This window comes from Macrotis lagotis, chromosome 2 (assembly GCF_037893015.1).
Source record: "Macrotis lagotis isolate mMagLag1 chromosome 2, bilby.v1.9.chrom.fasta, whole genome shotgun sequence".
Taxonomy (NCBI): domain Eukaryota; kingdom Metazoa; phylum Chordata; class Mammalia; order Peramelemorphia; family Peramelidae; genus Macrotis; species Macrotis lagotis.
The window spans coordinates 224,273,278-224,293,171 of NC_133659.1; the positions used below are offsets into that span (position 1 = coordinate 224,273,278).

At 38.8% G+C, this 19,894-nt stretch overlaps 1 protein-coding gene across 3 annotated transcripts in view; it reads right to left on the reverse strand.

The window, feature by feature from the left end:
• The window catches only part of CARD14 (caspase recruitment domain family member 14), an 81,158-nt gene that overhangs the window by 4,426 nt on the left and 56,838 nt on the right, over positions 1-19,894 (reverse strand). For all 3 annotated transcript variants that reach the window (XM_074224969.1, XM_074224968.1, XM_074224970.1), the window contains 10 exons: positions 18,998-19,071; positions 17,012-17,075; positions 16,533-16,725; positions 13,884-14,010; positions 12,712-12,949; positions 7,475-7,538; positions 6,456-6,567; positions 5,941-6,114; positions 2,576-2,697; positions 1,995-2,110 (listed from right to left, as the gene is read on the reverse strand). In XM_074224969.1, the coding sequence (XP_074081070.1) occupies positions 1,995-2,110; positions 2,576-2,697; positions 5,941-6,114; positions 6,456-6,567; positions 7,475-7,538; positions 12,712-12,949; positions 13,884-14,010; positions 16,533-16,725; positions 17,012-17,075; positions 18,998-19,071 (1,284 nt within the window). The remainder of the gene's footprint in view (positions 1-1,994; positions 2,111-2,575; positions 2,698-5,940; positions 6,115-6,455; positions 6,568-7,474; positions 7,539-12,711; positions 12,950-13,883; positions 14,011-16,532; positions 16,726-17,011; positions 17,076-18,997; positions 19,072-19,894) is intronic.

Consider the following 19,894-nt stretch of genomic DNA (forward strand, 5'->3'; position numbering starts at 1 on the left):
ATTTATATAGAGCTCCTTTGTATCAAGCATTGTGCTAAACCCTTTTAAAATATTATCTCATCTGATCCCTCATAACCCTGAGAGGTAATGTTATTATGATCCTCATTTTATAGTTGGGAAGCTAAAACAGAGGTTAAATGATTTGCCCAGGGCCACACAGCTATTGAATGTATGGGACTGGATTAAACTCAGACTTTCTGACTGCAGTCTTAGTGCTTTATTTAATTGTTTCTTCGAAACTATAGAATAGATATTTATATGAGACTGAACCTAGTCCAGGGAATTTTAAGAAACGGATAAATGTTATTGTTTTAAAATACAGATAGGTGGGGGCGGCTAGATGGCGCAGTGGATAGAGCACCAGCCCTGGAGTCAGGAGTACCTGAATTCAAATCTGGCCTCAGACACTTAATAATTACCTAGCTGTGTGGCCTTGGGCAAGCCACTTAACCCCATTTGCCTTGCAAAAACCTAAAAAAATAAAAAATAAAATACAGATAGGTGACAGGAAGTCTGCATACCCCCTAAATTATGAGTTTAAAAAAAGTTTCTATTTACTTTAGACCTGTACTAAATTAATTTAGACTACCCATGTTAACCAGGAATAGGGATGGAGATAAGAAAAGGTACTAGATCTCTGATTTCATTGAATCTCTCTATAAATCTACAACTTTGTCTTAGAAAGTTGCCTAGAGATGTTAAAGAAAAATTAAGTGACTTTCTCAGGGTCACACAGCTAGCATATGTCAGAAGAGAGAGAATTGAAACTGGATCTTGGTGGATCTGAAGTAAGCTTTTTATCCATTATGTTACAGTAACAAATTATTTAAAACAATGATCCAGAATTGTCTTTGGTATAGAGATGGCCGGTCCAAAATAGATTCCTTTTTTCACAGTTCTCTGAGGCTGTGGTGTAACCAGAGTCATAACCAAATTTTAGCACCTGACTCAAGCTTAACAAGATCCATAGGAATGGGGCAGCTTAGGTGGTGCAGTGGATAGAGCACTGGCCCTGGAGTCAGGAGGATCTGAGTTCAAATCTGACCTCAGACACTTCATAATTACCTAGTTGTGTGACCTTGGACAAGTCACTTAACCTCATTGCCTTAAATAAATTAAAAAAAATTTTAGGGGCAGCTAGGTGGTGCAGTGGATAGAGTACCAGTCCTGGAGTCAGGAGTACCTGAGTTCAAATCCTGTCTCAGACACTTAATAATTACCTAGCTGTGTGGCCTTGGACAAGCCACTTAACCCAATTTGCCTTGAAAAAACCTTAAAAAAAATTTTTTTAAAAGATCCATAGGATCATAGCTTCTACAGTTGGGAAGGGAACTTCGAGATCCCTTAATCACTTGCCCCTCTGTTTTTAAGATAAGTTCACTGAGAGTCATAGAAATTAAGTAACTTGATCAAAATAAATTTTAAGTAGCAGAGCTAAAATTTGAACTCAGTTTTCTAACCTAAAATCTCAGATTCTTTGTACTGTACTCATTGCCTTCCACCTAGGACAAACAGCATGAAATGTGTCCTTAAATCAAAATTTAAAGACAACTTTAGTTGGGGGGGGGGGGAGGAAGAAAGAAAGCCTGAGACATAGGACACCATAAGACTGCTACTGAGTAGGTCACATTTACTTGCAGAGGGAGCAAGGCTAAGGGAAGGAGGACCTCAGTGGCAGAAGAGGCATGCCAACTGCTAGCTTCTTATCTTAACTAATTATTGTCACTAATTGGGCACTAAACTTAGTTGTTGTAAAATCTAAAAGTATAAGTGTAATAGTATCCTGCTCTGATCTCCCTATCCTAGTTAAGAAGTTGCCCATTTCAAACAGTGAAACAATCTATACTATTGTGTGTGAGAAGAGGAAACAAAAGGAACCTGAATCCTTGTATGTTCCCATAGGCTTTATTGGGACACATGCTATGGGAAGTCGGAGGGGGCTCCAGTTCTAGGGAGAGTTACTACCCCTCCCATGCCCAGAGATGTGTACATACTTGAGTTTCTTGGCGTTCTTCTCTGTGACAGGGATATGAACAATGATCGGGAAGACCTTAATCCTGTGCAGAGTTTGCACACAGTTCAGTCTGATGTCTAAGAGACAATGCACATTCTGTAGAAAATGAGGAGAGGGTTAAGGTTCCTGGGAAGAGGAAAAAAAAAATGACTAGAATTCTGATGACCGTCCTGGATTCCTTAAAGATTCCTTATATTCTCCGTGCCTCACATAGGGTCCCAGTGAGCCTTTAATAAAATAAATATTTATTGACTTCAATTGAAGCAATCCTGTGAAGGACAAATAACTGATCCTGACTCAGATTCCCTAAAGAAGGAAACAGCAGGAAGGATTTAGAGAAATAAAATTCAACTCCAAATGGAAAGATGCTGTCACTTGTACAAAACCTTCCCTTGCATTGTGCAAATTAGTTCCAGAATAGACAAGCTTTTCTAGAGAGTGAGGTTTGGAATCTTAGGGTACAACTCTATCTGCAAAGACCTTTCTGCACTGACTTATCCAGAGTGCATTGGTCCTTCTTCTCCGCTCCACCTTTTGCCCTATAGGACAGAATTCCTTTACCTTCTGCACCAAGGACTCTATGGCTTGATAGGTTACATAACTGTGGTGGCTGGCCTCCTCCTTCTCATGGATTATGTCTCCTCTCTGTCTCCGTTCTTCATACTCTTCTTGACTCAGATACTCTTAGGAAGCAAAAAGGAATAGGAAGGACAGGGTCATATAAATGTAGGAATTTTGTATATAAGGGGTCCATAATAATGGGGCGCATAAAAATGCAAGTAATTCAAGCAGTGAAGGGGGGACCATCCCAGTTGGGACAATACCCCAGTATAATTATGGCTCTAAAAGAGAATAATATACAGTCTGAAGTGATGAAGGTTTTGCTTCAGGGCTCTAAAATCTCACAATGGATTGTACCAATTAAATCTTGTGATCCTCCTCTGGACCTCTCCTAGGTCACTACTCCCAACTATGCTGTTGTGTGTCTTTCCTTAGCTTTGCCTATTGTCCAATCCCCACTCCAAATCATGTGAGGGTATTGGGGGATTCCCTGAAGGAAAGGCCACATCACCTTGACTGAACCAGTTCTGCAGATGCAAAAATTCCTCTTTGTGACTGAGGTTTCACCCCACAGGGAAGAGTCTGTTCACAGAAAGCTCCCTAGTCAGCAAAGGTCTTTTCCTCCATAAGCCACTTTTATAAATTGGGCTCTGTTCCCAAAACAAGAAATAGCCTGGGGCTTTATATCACATAACTGTGAATGCTAAATTATCTACACAAATAGAGGAGAGCAGGAGTTCAAATAATCTCAAATAACAAATAATGTAGAAATGATTTTCATTTGAATTTGAAATTAATTTTAGCCAAACAGGAAAAACAGGAAATAGTATGCTTTACTTAAGTTAATCTTCTCTTCAGTTCATTGCTCTAGCCTGTAGAACATTTTGGACCTGTCATCCATTGTGTTAGTCATCCCTTCCAGCTTTGTATCTAGGTGGCACTGTAGAACACCAGGCCTGACTCAGGAAGACTTCATCCTGAGTTAAAAATCCAGACTCAGATACTTATTAGTTGTATGACCCTTTTGCCATAGTTTCCTCATCTGTAAAATGAGATTGAGGATACAGCAAACCACTTTATTATCTCTGCTGAGAAAACCACAAATGGGTTTACAAAGAGTCAAACACCACTGAAACTAATCAACAACAACAACAACCTTGCTTTGCATCTGGAAATTTGATAAGCATGCATGCCTTATCCAAGTCAGTTCATTTCTCATGACATCCCCCTCCACTCCTACCTCACCTACACGCAAAGATGGTGACTCTGCCATAATTCACAACGGCTCCACTTCAATGATCAAGAATTCTGAAATTCTTTTATCTGATCACAGTTTCCTATTCTTCCTTCTCTCCCTTTTCCTCACTTCTCTCTAAACTATTCTTTGTCCTTACAAAGTCATCCAATCCCTATGTCCCCTTATACCATCCAAGTCTTTTGAAATCATTGTTCTCTCATCCTATTGCTACTTACACTTTGTCAAATCCCAATACTACAGTCCCCTGTAGTACTCACATCATTACCTTCTTCTCTCATATTTGCATACTGATGAAGGGAGTTGAAGAAAATCATGCCATTGTGGTGGTTGGGTGCAGCACAAATTTATGTTATCTAATCTCAAATAACCTTCACTGTGATAAGGAAAATCTATCTTCCTTAATTGATTCTTTGTTCTATTCACTCCATGACAATTCCAAAACTCTTCTCTCCTTGAGTCTACTACTCAGTTAAGGTCCTTAACTTATACTTCACAGAGAAAAATTAAGGCCATTTTTCCACAAGATCTTTCTTTTTTCTCTCTTCTCATTGCACATTTCCTATTATAATCCCTAAAGAAGATAAGAGTTCCCCCCCACAAAGCCAAGGCTACTATATACATACATATATATATATATATATATAATTATATATATATATATATATGTCCTTGATTCCATAGTCTCCTATCTTCTCTAGGATATTGCCCCTACTATCACCTCTTCCTCTGATCTTTAAGTTTTCCCTATCTACTATTTCTTTCCTTGCTATCTACAAACACTACCATTTCTTCCCCATCCTTTAAAACACCCTTGCAGAAGGGCAGCTAGGTGGCATGGCGGATAGAGCACAGGCCCTGGAGTCAGAAGGACGTGAATTCAAATCCAGCCTCAGACACTTAATAATTGCTTAGCTGTGTGACCTTTGGCAAGTCACTTAACCCTATTGCCTTAAATAAAAAAAAATTTTAAAAGCCCTTATAGAGAGATCATTGTACACATTAACAACAACACTGTGAGTTGATCAACCTTGATGGATGCAGCTCCTCTCAGCAGCTCAGAGACCTAGGACAATCCTAAGATACCTGTTATAAATAGTGCAATCCACACCTCAGAGGAAGAAAAACAAAACAAAACAAAACAAAGAAAAACCTACAGAATCTGAATGAACACTATGTTCACTTTTTAAATATTTCTCTTATGTTTTTTCTCCTATCTCATGGTTTTCTTTCTTTTCCCTTAGCCCTAATTCCTCATACAGAAAATGACTTAGCTGTATATATGTTAAATACAAATGCATATGTACAGTGGTCACCAGACTGTTCATTGTTGGGGGTGGGGGTGGAAGGAAATTATGTAACTTATAAATATGCATATGCATGGATGAATGTTGAAAAACTTTCATAATATGAGTAATTGGAAAAATAAAATAAAAAATCAATTGTGGAAAAAACAAACAAACAAACCCTGTGGGATGCCACTATCCTTATTTGCTATTTTCCTTTGTCTCTTCTTCCTTTCATAGCTAAACTTTATAAAAAAGTCATATACATTTAGAGCCACACATTCTAGGATCTAGTCATACTGTCTCCCTTGCTGTTTTTTAAATTCATCTGTGACCACCCTCTGTCCCAAAATATATTTCCTCCTCTATGCCCCTATGTTCTTCCTCCTCAAAAAAAAATGAGGCTTTAAAGATTACCTCTTAAAATACTTGGCTTTCTTCAAGGCTCAGGCAAGCCTTTTCCATTCCTTCCTGGTCCTAATAACTTGCTCTCTGAGGTTACCATCTCTCTATTTTGTATATTTTGTGTGCTTTCTGTATCCCCTATTAGAATGTAAGTTTCCTGAAAGCAGAGATTATTTCATTTTTTGGTTTTGTAGTTCTAAAGCCTAGCAGAGTACCTGATAGATAGCAGGTGCTTAATAAATGCTTGTTGATTGATTAACTGATTGATTGATTAATTGGTCAGAGTGGGACTCCCCTAATTAGACATGCATTCACTGCCCCCTTGTAACATGTATTTTCTTCACATTAGAGAGCCTCTGAGACAGCAGGAAATTGTTTGGCACTGCCCTGGGGCCTGGCTAGAAGGGGGACATGCATACCTGTCGGGCATTTCTCAAAGTCCTTGAGGAAGCTCAGCTTCTCATTCAGGATCCTTCCAACCACCATGGGTACAAAGAGCACAGGCCGAGGCCTACTTGTTTTATAGGGTTTTACCAGTGTATAAGGCACTAGTGTAAAGCAACTCTCAGCCCAAAAACACATCATAGATGAATCTGTGTAGGCAAAAAATAGTGGGTAAGGCTCCATCATCCCTTCTGATGCTCCTCTCACCTTAGTCCTATTTTCCAGTTTCTTTAGTTAAGTCTATTTTTCTTCTGTTTTTCATGATCCTCTTTATAATACAGCTGGTTACCCATCACAGCAGAATGGTGCCTCCATGATAAAACTTACCTCTGGGTAATGGCCCCTTGTCATCCCTGGAGCCCCCTCCCTGGGTCTCCCTTTACCTCCCTTTGAGGTCCACAAATGGGGTTACAAATAGTCAAACACCACTGAAACTAGTCAACAACAACAACCTTGTTTATTGATTGATTAGCTGATTGATTGGTCCCACCTTCCAACTTGCTGGGCTCAGCCAGACTCCCTTCGAAGGAGGAACACCGTTGGTTGGCCTTGGTCTTGTTCATGCTGACTATGCGCACTAATTTCTGTTGTCCCCCAGATGACTGCAAAAGCAGTGAATGGGAGAGAAAGAAAAGGAAGAGATGGAGGTTAAAGTTCCAGAGAGTGGGTTGAAAGGCTCCAAAGTCTTGTCTCCAGCTTTACCTTCCAGGAGGGTAAAGGCCAATCTTGGCCCATTGAGTAGATTTCCTATATTCCTCTTTCTCCCTTCCCCACAGGTCATCTGAAGTTTCCACATTTGTATTATGGGGTGGGTATAAGGTTAGGAGAACCAGGGACTACAAGAAAAGGGCTTCAAACAGTTGGCTGGAGGGAAGCCTCTCAGATGGAATACCTCCTATCTAATCTAACAAACAAGGAACTTGGCATTGTTTTAGGCATTAGTAATGCAAAAAAAAAAATAAAAAAACAGTCCTTCTCCTCATGGAGCTGGAGGTGTTGGGAGAGAGATAAGCCAAGAGAAATAGGGTGGAAGAGTAAACAAAGAATGGCAAACTGAGGGCAAATTAAACCAGGAAATGATAGCATTAAAGACTGTGATATTATACAGATGCATAGACTTGAGTCAGTGAATAATGCCAGTACATTTATGCAGCTAATCATAGTCAGGACTTGGATACTAAGATTAGGAGTTGGGTCCTAGAGTTCTAGAACCAGAAAATAATAGCTATGAAAAGATACAGAAGAGCAGGTTCCAAACTCCAACCTAGAAACCCCCTGAGAAGGGAAGTATTGTGGGTCAGATTTTTGCCTCCACTACTCCAGTATCCTATTTTAGAGGAGATCAGAATATTGATCAGGAGAGAATAATTGAAGAATAAGAGGAAAGGGTCCTAAGAGAAAGTTGGACCTTTTGACCCAAATTCCTACCCATGGATTTTTTTTTTGTAGTCTGGGTATAGGGACAACCAAAGTTAGCTTATATCTTCCTGCCCCTCCAGGCTTCCTCACCTTTCGGGTGACTGTGGTTGTCTGAGTCATGTTCTGGATGAGGGTGATGAGCTGCTGTTGAGCCCTGCCACAAAAATGGAAGAGAATGAGTTGGTGACTCAACCATCAGGAACTCTGGGGTTGGTGTAACCACTACCAATGGGAAGTTGTAAAAAGAAGCTGTTGAGGGAAAAGACTAAAACCCAACAGGAGGGGGAGTTGTCCAGTCTACTCTAGAACACAGCATTATACAATAGCCACAGTTACATTCTATGGAGCATGCATGAGTATGGGCCTGTGGGGACACTGCCTTGGATCCTATGCCAATTTTTAGGGACATGTGTAGCTTAAAGAGCTTGGTACTTGGAAATGATGAAGAATTCCCTTCTTGTTCAGTGAAAAAGAAAAGCCATGGACTCAGTGAACTTTAATAAAGCATGTTCTTGACCTCAGTCCCTTTCTCTTTTCTATCACACCAAGTGAATCAGTATTATTTGAACTTCTCTCCGAAAGGGTGAAAGCAGGGCTGGGACCCTATTCTTACTCTAGAAGCATGGCAACTACTTCCATGTGGTAACTGGATCAATGGCTAGATAAGTCTCTGGGTCTCTGGCTGCCTTTTCTTTTCTTTTCTATTTTTTTTAAAGATTTTATTTATTTTGAGTTTTACAATTTTCCCCCTAATCTTACTGCCCTCCCCCCAACTCCCACAGAAAGCAATTTGTCAGTCTTTACATTGTTGCCATGGTATACATTGATCCAAATTGAATGTGATGAGAGAGAAATCATATCCTTAAGGAAGAAATATAAAGTATAAGAGATAACAAGATCAGACAATAAGATATCAGGTTTTTTCTAAATTAAATGCAATAGTCCTTGGTCTTTGTTCAAATTCCACAGTCATTTCTCTGGATACAGATGGTATTCTCCATTGCAGAAGGCCCCAACTTGTCCCTGATTTTGCACTGACGGAATGAGTGAGTCCATCAAGGTTGAACATCACCCCCATGTTGCTGTTAGGGTGTACAGTGTTTCCTGGTTCTGTTCATCTCACTCAGCATCAGTTCATGCAAATCCCTCCAGGCTTCCCTGAATTTCCATCCCTCCTGGGAAACTCTCCTAGTTTCTGATAGAACAATAGTGTTCCATGACATGCATCTACCACAGTTTGCTAAGCCATTCCCCAATTGAAGGACATTTACTTGATTTCCACTTCTTTGCCACCACAAACAGGGCTGCTATGAATATTTTTGTACAAGTGATGTTTTTACCCTTTTTCATCATCTCTCCAGGGTATAGACCCAGTAGTGGTATTGCTGGATCAAAGGGTATGCACATTTTTGTTGCCCTTTGGGCGTAATTCCAAATTGCTCTCCAGAAAGAGTGGATGAGTTCACAGCTCCACCAACAATGTAATAGTGTCCCAGATTTCCCACAACCCTTCCAGCAATGATCATTGTCCTTTCTGGTCATATTGGCCAGTCTGAGAGGTGTGAGGTGGTACCTCAGAGAAGCTTTAAATTGAGTTTCTCTAATGAGTAATGATTTAGAACAATTTTTCATATGACTATGGATTGCTTTGATCTCATCTGTAAACTGCCTTTGCATATCCTTTGGCTATTTGTCAATTGAGGAATGGCTTTTTTTTTAAATGACTCAGTTCTTTGTATATTTTACAAATGAGTCCTTTGTCAGAAACATTAGTTGTAAAGATTGTTTCCCAGTTTACTACATTCTTTTGATCTTAGTTACAGTAGTTTTGTCTGTGCAAAAGCTTTTTAATTTAATGTAATTGAAATCATCTAGTTTGTTTTTAGTAATGTTCTCCATCTCTTCCTTAATCGTAAACTGCTTCCCTTTCCATAGATCTGACAGGTAAACTAGTCCTTGATCTTCTAATTTGCTTATAGTATTGTTTTTTTATGTTTAAATCCTGTATCCATTTGGATCTTATCTTGGTATAGAGTGTGAGGTGTTGGTCTATTCTAAGTTTTTTCCATACCAACTTCCAATTTTCCCAGCTGTTTTTATCAAAGATAGCGTTTTTATCCCAATAGCTGGACTCTTTGGGTTTATCAAACAACAGATTACTATAATCGTTTCTTGCTATTGTACCTAGTCTGTTCCACTGGTCCACCACTCTATTTCTTAGCCAATACCAGACAGTTTTGATGACTGATGCTTTATAATATAATTTTAGATCAGGGAGGGCTAAGCCACTTTCTTTTGCACTTTTTTCCATTAAAATCCCTGGAAATTCTTGACTTTTTATTTCTCCATATGAATTTACTTACAACTTTTTCTAACTCATTAAAGTATTTTTTTTTGGAATTTTGATTGGTAGGGCACTAAACACGTAGTTTAGTTTTAGTAGAATTGTCATTTTTATTATATTAGCTCTACCTATCCATGAACAGTTGATATTTGCCCAGTTATTTAAATCTGATTTAATTTGTGTGAGAAGTGTTTTATAATTTTTTTCAAAAAGTTTCTGAGTCTGCCTTGGCAAATAGACTCCCAGGTATTTTATATTGTCTGAGGTTACTTTGAATGGGATTTCTCTTTCTAGCTCTCCCTGCTGTTTCTTGCTAGTCATATATAGAGAAGTTAAGGATTTATGCAACTTTGCTAAAATTGCTATTTTTTCCAGTAGTTTTTTGGATGATTTCTTGGGATTCTCTAGGTATACCATCATGTTATCTGCAAAGTGTAAGTTTTGTCTCTTTCTTCCCAATTCTAATTCCTTCAATTTCTCTTTCTTTCCTGAGTTAAAAATAGGTGACTGAATAGTAATCCTGAGATGAACATTTCCTGCACTGGAATCAGTCTAGTGAGTTCACAGAGTTGAACTCCTACGGGTCCCTTAGAGTTATCAGGGAGCAAGTGAATAGTCTGCAACTTTGGTGCTTTTTGGAGATGATCACCAGAAAAAAAGCAGGGTATGGTCAGTAATTACATAAGACAGGGACCTAGATAGAATTGTTTGACCAGCACAGGACTGAGGTGAAATTTAAAATAAGTATTTAACTACTTCATGTCTTGATAGTTTTCTTCAGGATTGCTATGAGGATGCTATGAGGAAAAAGAACCTGACTCTTTAGAAGACTGGATCTACCCAAGGAGGTGTTCAATCTCTCTCTCTTTTCACCAAGGGTCCTTGGATTCATTGGTCTTATATCTGGTTCTGTCTGACCCTTCTCTGGAGCCACAAGAAACATTACTTAAAGTTCAAATTCTGTTCTTTTCTTGGACTTTCCCAAAGTAGGGAATAGAAAGGTACTCAATATACAATATATATCAAATATAAGACAGCTTATTCATTCCCTCTACTAAACAGAAATGCCTACTATACGCAAGACATTTGTGAGGGGCAAAAGTGCTGACTTTTCAGAAACATAGTGCTAAATTAGTCTAAGCCATAGGCCTCATTTTTCTATTTCTCAAGAATCAGGTGAGAACCCGGATCTCCGGCTAGAAAAATTATGTCACCCTAACCATATAAGGTGTAAACAAAGACAGACTCTCCGGGGAAAGCTTAGGTACACTCCCCTTCTCTTTGGACCATCAAGTTTGACCAATTGTTGTAAGGGTGGGCAGAAAAGAGGAGGGGAAATGGGTTGTGGTTTTTGTGGTTTTTTTAACCCTGCTTCAGCTTCTGTAATTTGGCTTTTCCTGCTTTCTCTCTCATAGAGAGTTAGGAACTGCCTGGCTTCTTGCAAGAACCAAATTAAATTTTAACTCTTTGCTGCAACTTTGAGAGGACTCCAAGTAGTTATTTTGGGTTAAGGTTCAAATACCCTGCACACATTTAAACCTCCATTGACTAAAAATAGTTAAACAGGTAGCAACAGTACAGCTACTCTCTAGGAGGTTACTTAAAATTATCAGGATCTGAAAGTTTGTGGCACTGCTAAATCATTGCTTTTCACTATCTGCATAATTCCTTATAGATCCTTGTAATCTAATCAATCACATGAAATATTGAACCCATCCTCCTGCTATTAGTCATGTTTTCCAAAAAATACTGGCATGCAGAATGGTTAGCAGCTGCTACGCAGGGGCTCCAGCTTCTTGAATGAACTAGGTTGTCTCCAGGGTTGGGAAAGACACATAAAGCAAAAAAAAGGCAGCCAAAGGCCCAGGCTCAAGTTTATTTAGATGAGACACTATTCTAGCTGCCAATGGGAGCAGTTGCCATGTTCAGGAGTAATGGGAGGGGAAGGGACCCAGCCCTGTTTCCAGACTTCCAGAGAGAGGTTCAGATATTCTTGATTTACTCAGCAGATTGAAAGAGAAAGGAAATGAGCTAAGGATCATACCTTATTAAAGGTCCACTGAGTCACAGCTCTTCTTGGTGGACAAGAAGAGAATGGTTCCTTATTTCAGAGTGCCAAACCTTTTAAAACAATTGTTTTCTTGGAAATTGTCAGTGGAGCTTTCACACCTAATCTATGGGATAATCACCCTACAGGTCCATTCTCATTCTGTGTTCTATGGGTTTCTTGCTATGTGTATAGCAAGGATTGAAAGTCTCATGATCTTCTAGAATATTGTCATTTCATGTTATAGAACAGACGCATGGCACTGCAGTGTTTGACCTTTCTTTTATTTGAGCATGCTTAGATTAGAAATACATTCTTAACAGAATCATCCAGTGTTCAGTTATGGTTCTATTATGCTAGATCTTTATATGTGAAAGTCTCTAAAGAAATTCAACAATAAAAATCATGAAATATCTCCTGCATTTTGATTAGTATACTAGCTGCTAGGGAAATATATAAAGCTTATAACTGCCCTGGCTTTATAAAACTACAGATTATAGATGCTTACAAACCATACACAAATAATTATACTGCATAATAATACAGGATAAATGCATTTCAAAGGTGCCCCAAAAGTATCCTGTAAGGTCTAAGGGAGAAAGTTATTACTAACAAGTCTAACAAAATTTCTTTATGGAGGAAGTTGTTTTAACTCTTTGTGGTAATTCAGCATACCTCATTGGCTTGTGGCCTAGATCACCTAGTCCCTTTATATCATCTTAAAGTGATCTTGGTTTATTCCCTGGATACCATAGCACATTCTGGGAAAAGTTTTGCAAAATTAAGCCCAGAACTCTTTAGGGATGCACCACATGTATAACATACCTCTAAGATCATCAGCAATATCCTGAGTTGAAGTTTAGACTAGGGGTCACCTCATCAATTTATGTTGAATGACTGAATAAGTAGTATATACATTTGGTACAGGCAACTCACTGTGGGTAGTTGGGGATGGTGCCATGATCTGTGTCTTTCATGTTGTACAAATTGACTCGATGAGCATGCCAACAACTTTGGTCTTGGTACATGGTGTCTGTGACATGCAGGATGTCATTACACTGTACCTGTAGCTCTCCATCTGCCTTCCCCTCCATGGCCAAGTTGACCCGGATATAAAATGAATCCCCTGAGGTGGTCACCTTGTTCTCTATGTCTTGGACTAGTTTCTTATAACCTGTCAATTATAGGAAGAGGAGAAAGAACAATGAAAATGTGAAACAGCAGCAACATTGTAGACTGGAGGCTAGGGATAGGCTAGAGATACAAGTGAAGTGTGCTTTAGAGCAGCCTACCCTGCAGAGAGCAAGTTGTTTTCCTTCATGCTCTCAAAGAAGACCAAAACGTCATCACTTAAGTGTGTCTAACTGTGGTTAATCAGATGAATTGGGAATCAGGGTCAGGCACAAATAGTCCATGTGAACATTTGGAGTTGGGAGGTCTCTAAATCTGAGCATCTCATTTGATGTTGGTATGAATCATACCTTTAGGGCTAGAAGGAATTATAAAGACCATGTAGCACAAACCCTTCATTTTTCAGATGACAAAAGTACAGAGAAACTAAATGACTTGCTCAGTCACACATTTAGCATCAGAAGCAGATTCTCATTCTAGAACTGCAATTTCTTAGAATTGGGATCTGAAGAAGGATTTCTACTGGAATGGGCAGCTAGGTGGCACATTGGATAGAATGGTAAACTTGGAATAAGAAAGTCCTGAGTTCAAATGTGACCTTGGACACTTACTAGGTGGGCAAGTCACTTAACTCTGTTTACCTCAGTTTCCTCATCTATAAAATGAACTAGAGAAGGAAATGGCAAATTAAACCAACTTTTTAGCCAAGAAAATCCCGAAAGAGGTCACAAAGAGTCAGACACCACTAAAAAAGGCTTAAAACAACAAGAAGATTTCTAGATACTTTGATAGTTTTGTGGGGATTAAATCTGGGCATGCTCTGAATTTATGATTCTGGAGGTGAATGGGGAGTGGTGAGTATGCAATGACCAAAGAAACAGGATCTTATAGAGAATAATAGTTGGAAGGTGAAGGGTAGGAAAGAAGAGTATGGTAAAACTTTGGGAGGGAAATAAAGAATTGAAAGGAATCTGTACCCTCCATGTTGACCTTCACAGATAGGCAGCAGAAGCCATTCACCCTCTTGAGAAACCCTATTGCCTGTTCCAGGGTTGTATCCTCCAGAATGACCTTGAATGTGATGTCCTTTGAATCATAATCCACCTATGGACAAAGCAAGCAACACTTAACATAAGATGACAGCTCAAATCTGCAAGAGATTACTCAATGCAATTCAGCAAATACTTAAGTGCCTACTATGTGTGAAATTTTCCACTATTAAACAATACCAGTCCAAAATTAAAAGATACCTTATGATTATTGTTATCCTCTAGGGGTTCTTTGATGTTGACTTTCACTAATTCCCTGATTCAGGGGTGACTCAGAGATAATAGTCTATAAGAAAAGGCAGCCTCTCTGCCAAACTATTCATATGTCCTGTCTGTAATCGAACTAAACCATATCTTTGTTATGTTCTTCAAAGGATAAGAATATCTGGGGCTTCCAGCTACAATCGTTTTTGAGTCTCTAAAACAAGCATGTCCAAGAGAACAGTGAAGAGCTCAGACATTATTTTCAATACTGCTGCTGCTGACTTTGTGACTCAGAACCATCATCACTCAAACTCATTGGCATTATATAAACCCAGAATCTTAGACAGTACAATCCATACATCACATTTCCGGAGTGGGGGGAGTCATGCCTAGAAAAAGATACGAAAGAACAATAGAACCCTGTAGTCATATTGTTGTCATCCAAAGGTCTCATTAGACCCATCTCTTGCTTTTCTTCTCAGATAACCAGCCCTCAGTTTCAGTATAATGGACCTTCCTTTGTAAAACACCAGTCCAGTCTCTCTTTGCTTTTATTTACTGCCTGCAGAGTAAGAGAGAAAGTGGATATCTATTGAAAACAGCTGCTGTCTTCTAACCCCACAAATCAACTGCCCTGTCTTAAAGGTTATGATAATGAGAGAAAGAATAAAATGGAAGCAATGGAGATGAAATTCATACAATCTGAAATTTCAGGAGGAAGGACCAAGACTGGTAGTAATATATCTCAGATCCTATGAAAAAGTCTTAGCTCTCCTAATTTTGTCCAATGTATCATTTTAATTCTCCAAGAGGGACAGGAGATAACTTTCTGATCTTTGCTCATATCTTCAGCAGCAGCTTACCTACTCTGGCATAAAACTACCTATTCTTCTTACAGGACAGAATCCAATTTCTTCATCATCATCATTTGCCAAGAAAAATTATCTCCCTCCACAGCTTGCCCCACAGTTATCTCCCATCCCAGGCTTATTTAATTCAAAATCGTTTCAGACTTACAGGGTCCAGGAGAAGAAGAGACAAATGGTAGTAAGTAATAATCTATATAGGCAGCTTAGGTGGCTCAGTGGATAAAATGTTGAATCAGGAATACCTGAGTTCAAATCCAGCCTTAGATATATACTGTGTGAACTTGGGAAAGTCATTTAATCCTATTTGTTTTAGTTTCCTATTCTGTAAAAATGAGCAAAAGAAATGGCAAACATTCCAGAATCTTTGCCAAGAAAACCACAAATGGAGTCAAGAAGAGTCAACAACAACAACAAAGTGTATAGATTTTTTTTTAGGTTTTTTTTTTTTGAAAGGGAAACGGGGTTAAATGGCTTGCCCAAAGCCACACAGCTAGGTAATTATTAAGTGTCTGAGGTCGGATTTGAACTCAGGTCCTCCTGACTCCAGGGCCTGTGCTCTATCTACTGCACCACCTAGTCGCCCCTATAGATTTCTTAAAACACAAATTTCATAATTCAATTATAACTTCTCTTTCAATGGAAACCCACTTCTGTGAGACTGTGTGAGTAAAGAAAGACAAATAGGCACACACACACACACCAGAAGAAATGTGTCAATCAGAAAATAGCATGCTACTTCTTCCCCACCCATATCTCTTGTAGGAAAAAGAGGAAGAGCATAATGCTTACAAAGCATCAAGAACTTCTAAATCAGCAACCACATAGGAAATGGACAGTTTGAGACATAATACAAGAAATAAGAATGTTGAATAGTAGAGACTGAGTTTGGAACAACATGAATACATGGTACAGATTGCTTGTTCCTAAGGAAGAAGAGTAAGAGTGCCAGAGGACACACTAAATTAACCATGAGACCTAGGATGACGGTTCAAGAGGAAGATGAAAGAGCTGTTTCAGTTGCTTTGCCAAGAGTTTTCTCTTCCTTATTGTCCCTTAAGTAAACCTGTGTTATATTTAAGTTAATAAATTCCTGCAGAAGACCAGAGAGGGCCCTTTCAAAGAAAATTTCTTATGTTAACAGGAGAGACACAGGTGGAGATGAAATGAAATGATTATTCAAAAGAGGCTCCCAAGATTGTACCTGATCCATGTGCTAGAGAATAGAGTAGTATTACACACTTTATATATTCTCTCTATAAATCTATATGTCCAGATGTCCATCTATTAGATGTATATATATATATATATATATATATATATATATATATATAAATATGTAAGATAACTAGATAAGCAAATAGATTGACAGATCCAAAACTAAATAAAAGAGACTTAAGTATTATCTAATGTTTGGGGCCATTCACATTACTATTTCTTCTCCATACATCAAAAAAATCAAGTTATTCACACAACCAGGGACCAGATTCCAGACATACATACATACCATCATAATCTGGGTGCCAGAACGCAAAGCCATCTCATCTGCTGTAGAGCCAGGGGTGACCCGGTGAATGAAGATGCCTGTGTGGTTTCCACCAATAACACTGATTTGATCCAAGAAGGAGTTGCCCTGAAAGGCCAGTGTTGTTACCTGACTCATGATCCTCCGAGCAGGGCGTCGACGCACTAGAACATTACTGAATTAAAAAAAAAAAGTATTTTTCTTCTTCAGTATAAACCCTGCCTAGATACAAATCAAGCCTGTATTTTCAAAGCCCTCCTGCCTTCAGGATTCTGCAATTTCTCCCTTAAGTCATCCATCAGGTAGTCTGATGTACAAGTCATGTCCCTGCTCCTTCCCTTCCAGTCCTTGACAAGTCCATCACCTCCCTTGCCCTGCCTAGATAGAGAATACAATCAAGAGTTATTCCATTTATCCTGCCTCCTCAACTCCATGACAATAAAAGGGTCCTAAAAACTCACCTTTCTGGGGGAGAGAGACTTGGGGAAAATGTCTTCTGAATAATTTCAGTTCCAGGGAGACCTACTAAGAAATACAAAGTGAATAAAGACAAGACTAAGTCAAAATGGAGTCAATCATTATATAATATATAATATGTTATATAATTAAAGCTGATTATATAATTAAAGCTGGAAGGGACCCCAGAGTTCAACCAGATACTCCACTATCACAGTCCTCTTCTCTCTCTCTTTTGCAGGTTCACCCAATCTGCCATGTCCCATGGAATGACAAACCACTAGGAAGAATTTCTGATGCTAAAACAACTGCTAATTCATACACCATATAATAGAAATACAAATAGTACAGGTCCTTCCCCCCCACCTCCCTAAGCCTGGACAATGTGGCCAGGAAGTCAAAAGAAATGAGTTCTAAATCCCAGTCTTAGTACTAAGAAGTTTTGTTACTTTGAATAAATCACTATTTAGACCTCCATATTTAAGGAAACTTCTATTTTTAAAATTATACATGGTCTATGGTTTTCTCACAAAACTTCTAGTATCCTTAAAATCCATTTTCTCTGGTCAACAAGGCTCACCAATTTGATGATACACGAGCACCATCTCGTGGCCACAAGGATGAATCCCTTATAGGCAGAAGTTGGGGAAGAACACTGGAAATGTGATAGCCTCTCCACCTTCACAGCAGTTTTTTACTTTCATTAGTTAGAAAGTGTTGTACTGGTAAATGTTTAACAATCAATTCTTCTTCCTTCTTCCTTCCTCCAGTACAATCAAAAAATCTGGACTATTTACATTTTCTCCATTGATTTTTTTGAGTATAGTCCTGATTGGAGCAATTGCTGATAAATGTAAATGCTCATACTGAAAATTTAATAGCTATTTTTCTGTGTCTAATAGGAGTGTACTGCACCACTCTACCACCCTTAGATCATTCTGCCTTACCCTTAGTAGGGTCGACAAACCTGGAAAAGGACCACAAAAACCATAAGACTAATCCATCATTCTCATTTTCCAAATGAGGAAACTGAGGCCCAGAGACTGTGACTTACCTAAGGTCCCACAAGTGACCAAGCTGGGATTTGAATTTGTGTCTACTGCTGCCAAGTTTAGCCCCACAAGCTAAATACTCTCTCCAATCCTCCTATTGATAATGTGTGCAAACTATCATGCAAATATAAACTATTATTATATCTTAGTCAAGAGTCCCGAATTTCCTGTGTATTAGAGGACTCAAGTTCATTGCCCTCCTTCAAAGAGTTGAAGGATAAGTTTTCCCAGACCCAGAGAGAAGACATCAATGAAAGAATGTTAGAGCTAGAAGGAATCTTAGAAATTGTGTAGAAGTCAAACCCTTCATTCTAGAGATAAGGAAGCTGTAGGTCAGAAAAGGGAAATAACTTGCCTAAGTCATATGACAGTCAGGATTTAAATCAAGATTATCTGATTCCAATTTATTTCAGAGACAAAAAGAGACAGAGAGAACAGAACTGGTGGTATCTATACACAAATCTCTCAGTCTGTTGGTGAAGTGAAAAAAAGGAAGAAAGAAAGGAAGGAAAAAGAAGAAAAGAGGGAAAAAAGATGAATAACCAGGATTACATTCCATGAAAATGAATTTTAACATAGGTGACACTCCAGAAGTACTGCAATGGAAAGAGTGCTGCATTTGGAATCTGGGGGTGTGAATTCAAATCCCAACTTTACTTCCTACTACATACCGTGTGATTTTATGCAAATCATTAGCTTCTCTGGTCTTCAGTTCCCTCATCTAGTTGGACTAGAGTACATCTAGACTTACTCCTAGCTTGAAATCTTTACTCCTTTGATCTAATGTAAACTTTTCTAGGTCCAGGGTGAGGAGGGCCGTCACAGGGACCATGTCTCTGAAGGTCCCTTTCCATTATCCTCACAATCTAAAAATGGTCTGGCTTCACAGGAAATTGACTGACTAACCAGGGGAGATTTTCCAGTAATGGTTGTACCTACCTGTCATATCTACCACCTCATAATCCAGTTCTATGTCATCTATCTTCTCTCCTGAGAGAAACTCCTGGGAGCTGCTACAGCAGAGACAAAGGAAGAGGGATCTCAGAGCACTTCTCCTTGTCTCAGAGAGATATTATTATTATTATCTCTTCAGCATGAAAAGTTTTCAAAATACTGAGATTTAAGAAGGAATCAAAATCATATGCTAACAGTTTGAGTTACATATCATCTCAGTCATTCTGTCTTCTATAGTGGTCCTAAAGACACTTTCAGTGAGTCTATAGAAAATAAGTCTATGTCTCAATACTTTGACTTATTTTTTTTTAGGTTTTTTTTAGTTTTTTTTTTTTGCAAGGCAAACAGGGTTAAGTGGCTTGCCCGAGGCCACACAGTTAGGTAATTATTAAGCGTCTGAGGTCAGATTTGAACACAGGTACTCCTGACTCCAGGGCCAGTGCTCTATTCACTGCACCACCTAGCTTAGTTATTTTTAAAAAGTCACTTTTTTAGGGGCGGTTAGGTGGCATAGTGGATAAAGCACCGGCCTTGGAGTCAGGAGTACCAGGGTTCAAATACACTCTCAGACACTTAATAATTATCTGGCTGTGTGGCTTCGGGCAAGCCACTTAACCCCGTTTGCCTTGACAAAAAAAAACAACCTAAAAAAAGTTACTATTTTATCCACTTTATAACAGTTCAAAGAATATTAACTATAAAAGAATAATAGAAGGATAGTGACTTGTCCCAGGATCATTTTGAGTTGAAGGTCATTGAAAAAGATGAGAAGAATGGGATTACATTGTGTTAAATCTGAAAATATTTTACAGCTTAGAAAATATTTTATTCACAGTAGATCATGGAGACTGGTGGTTTCCCTCTGCATATTGTGTTCTATCA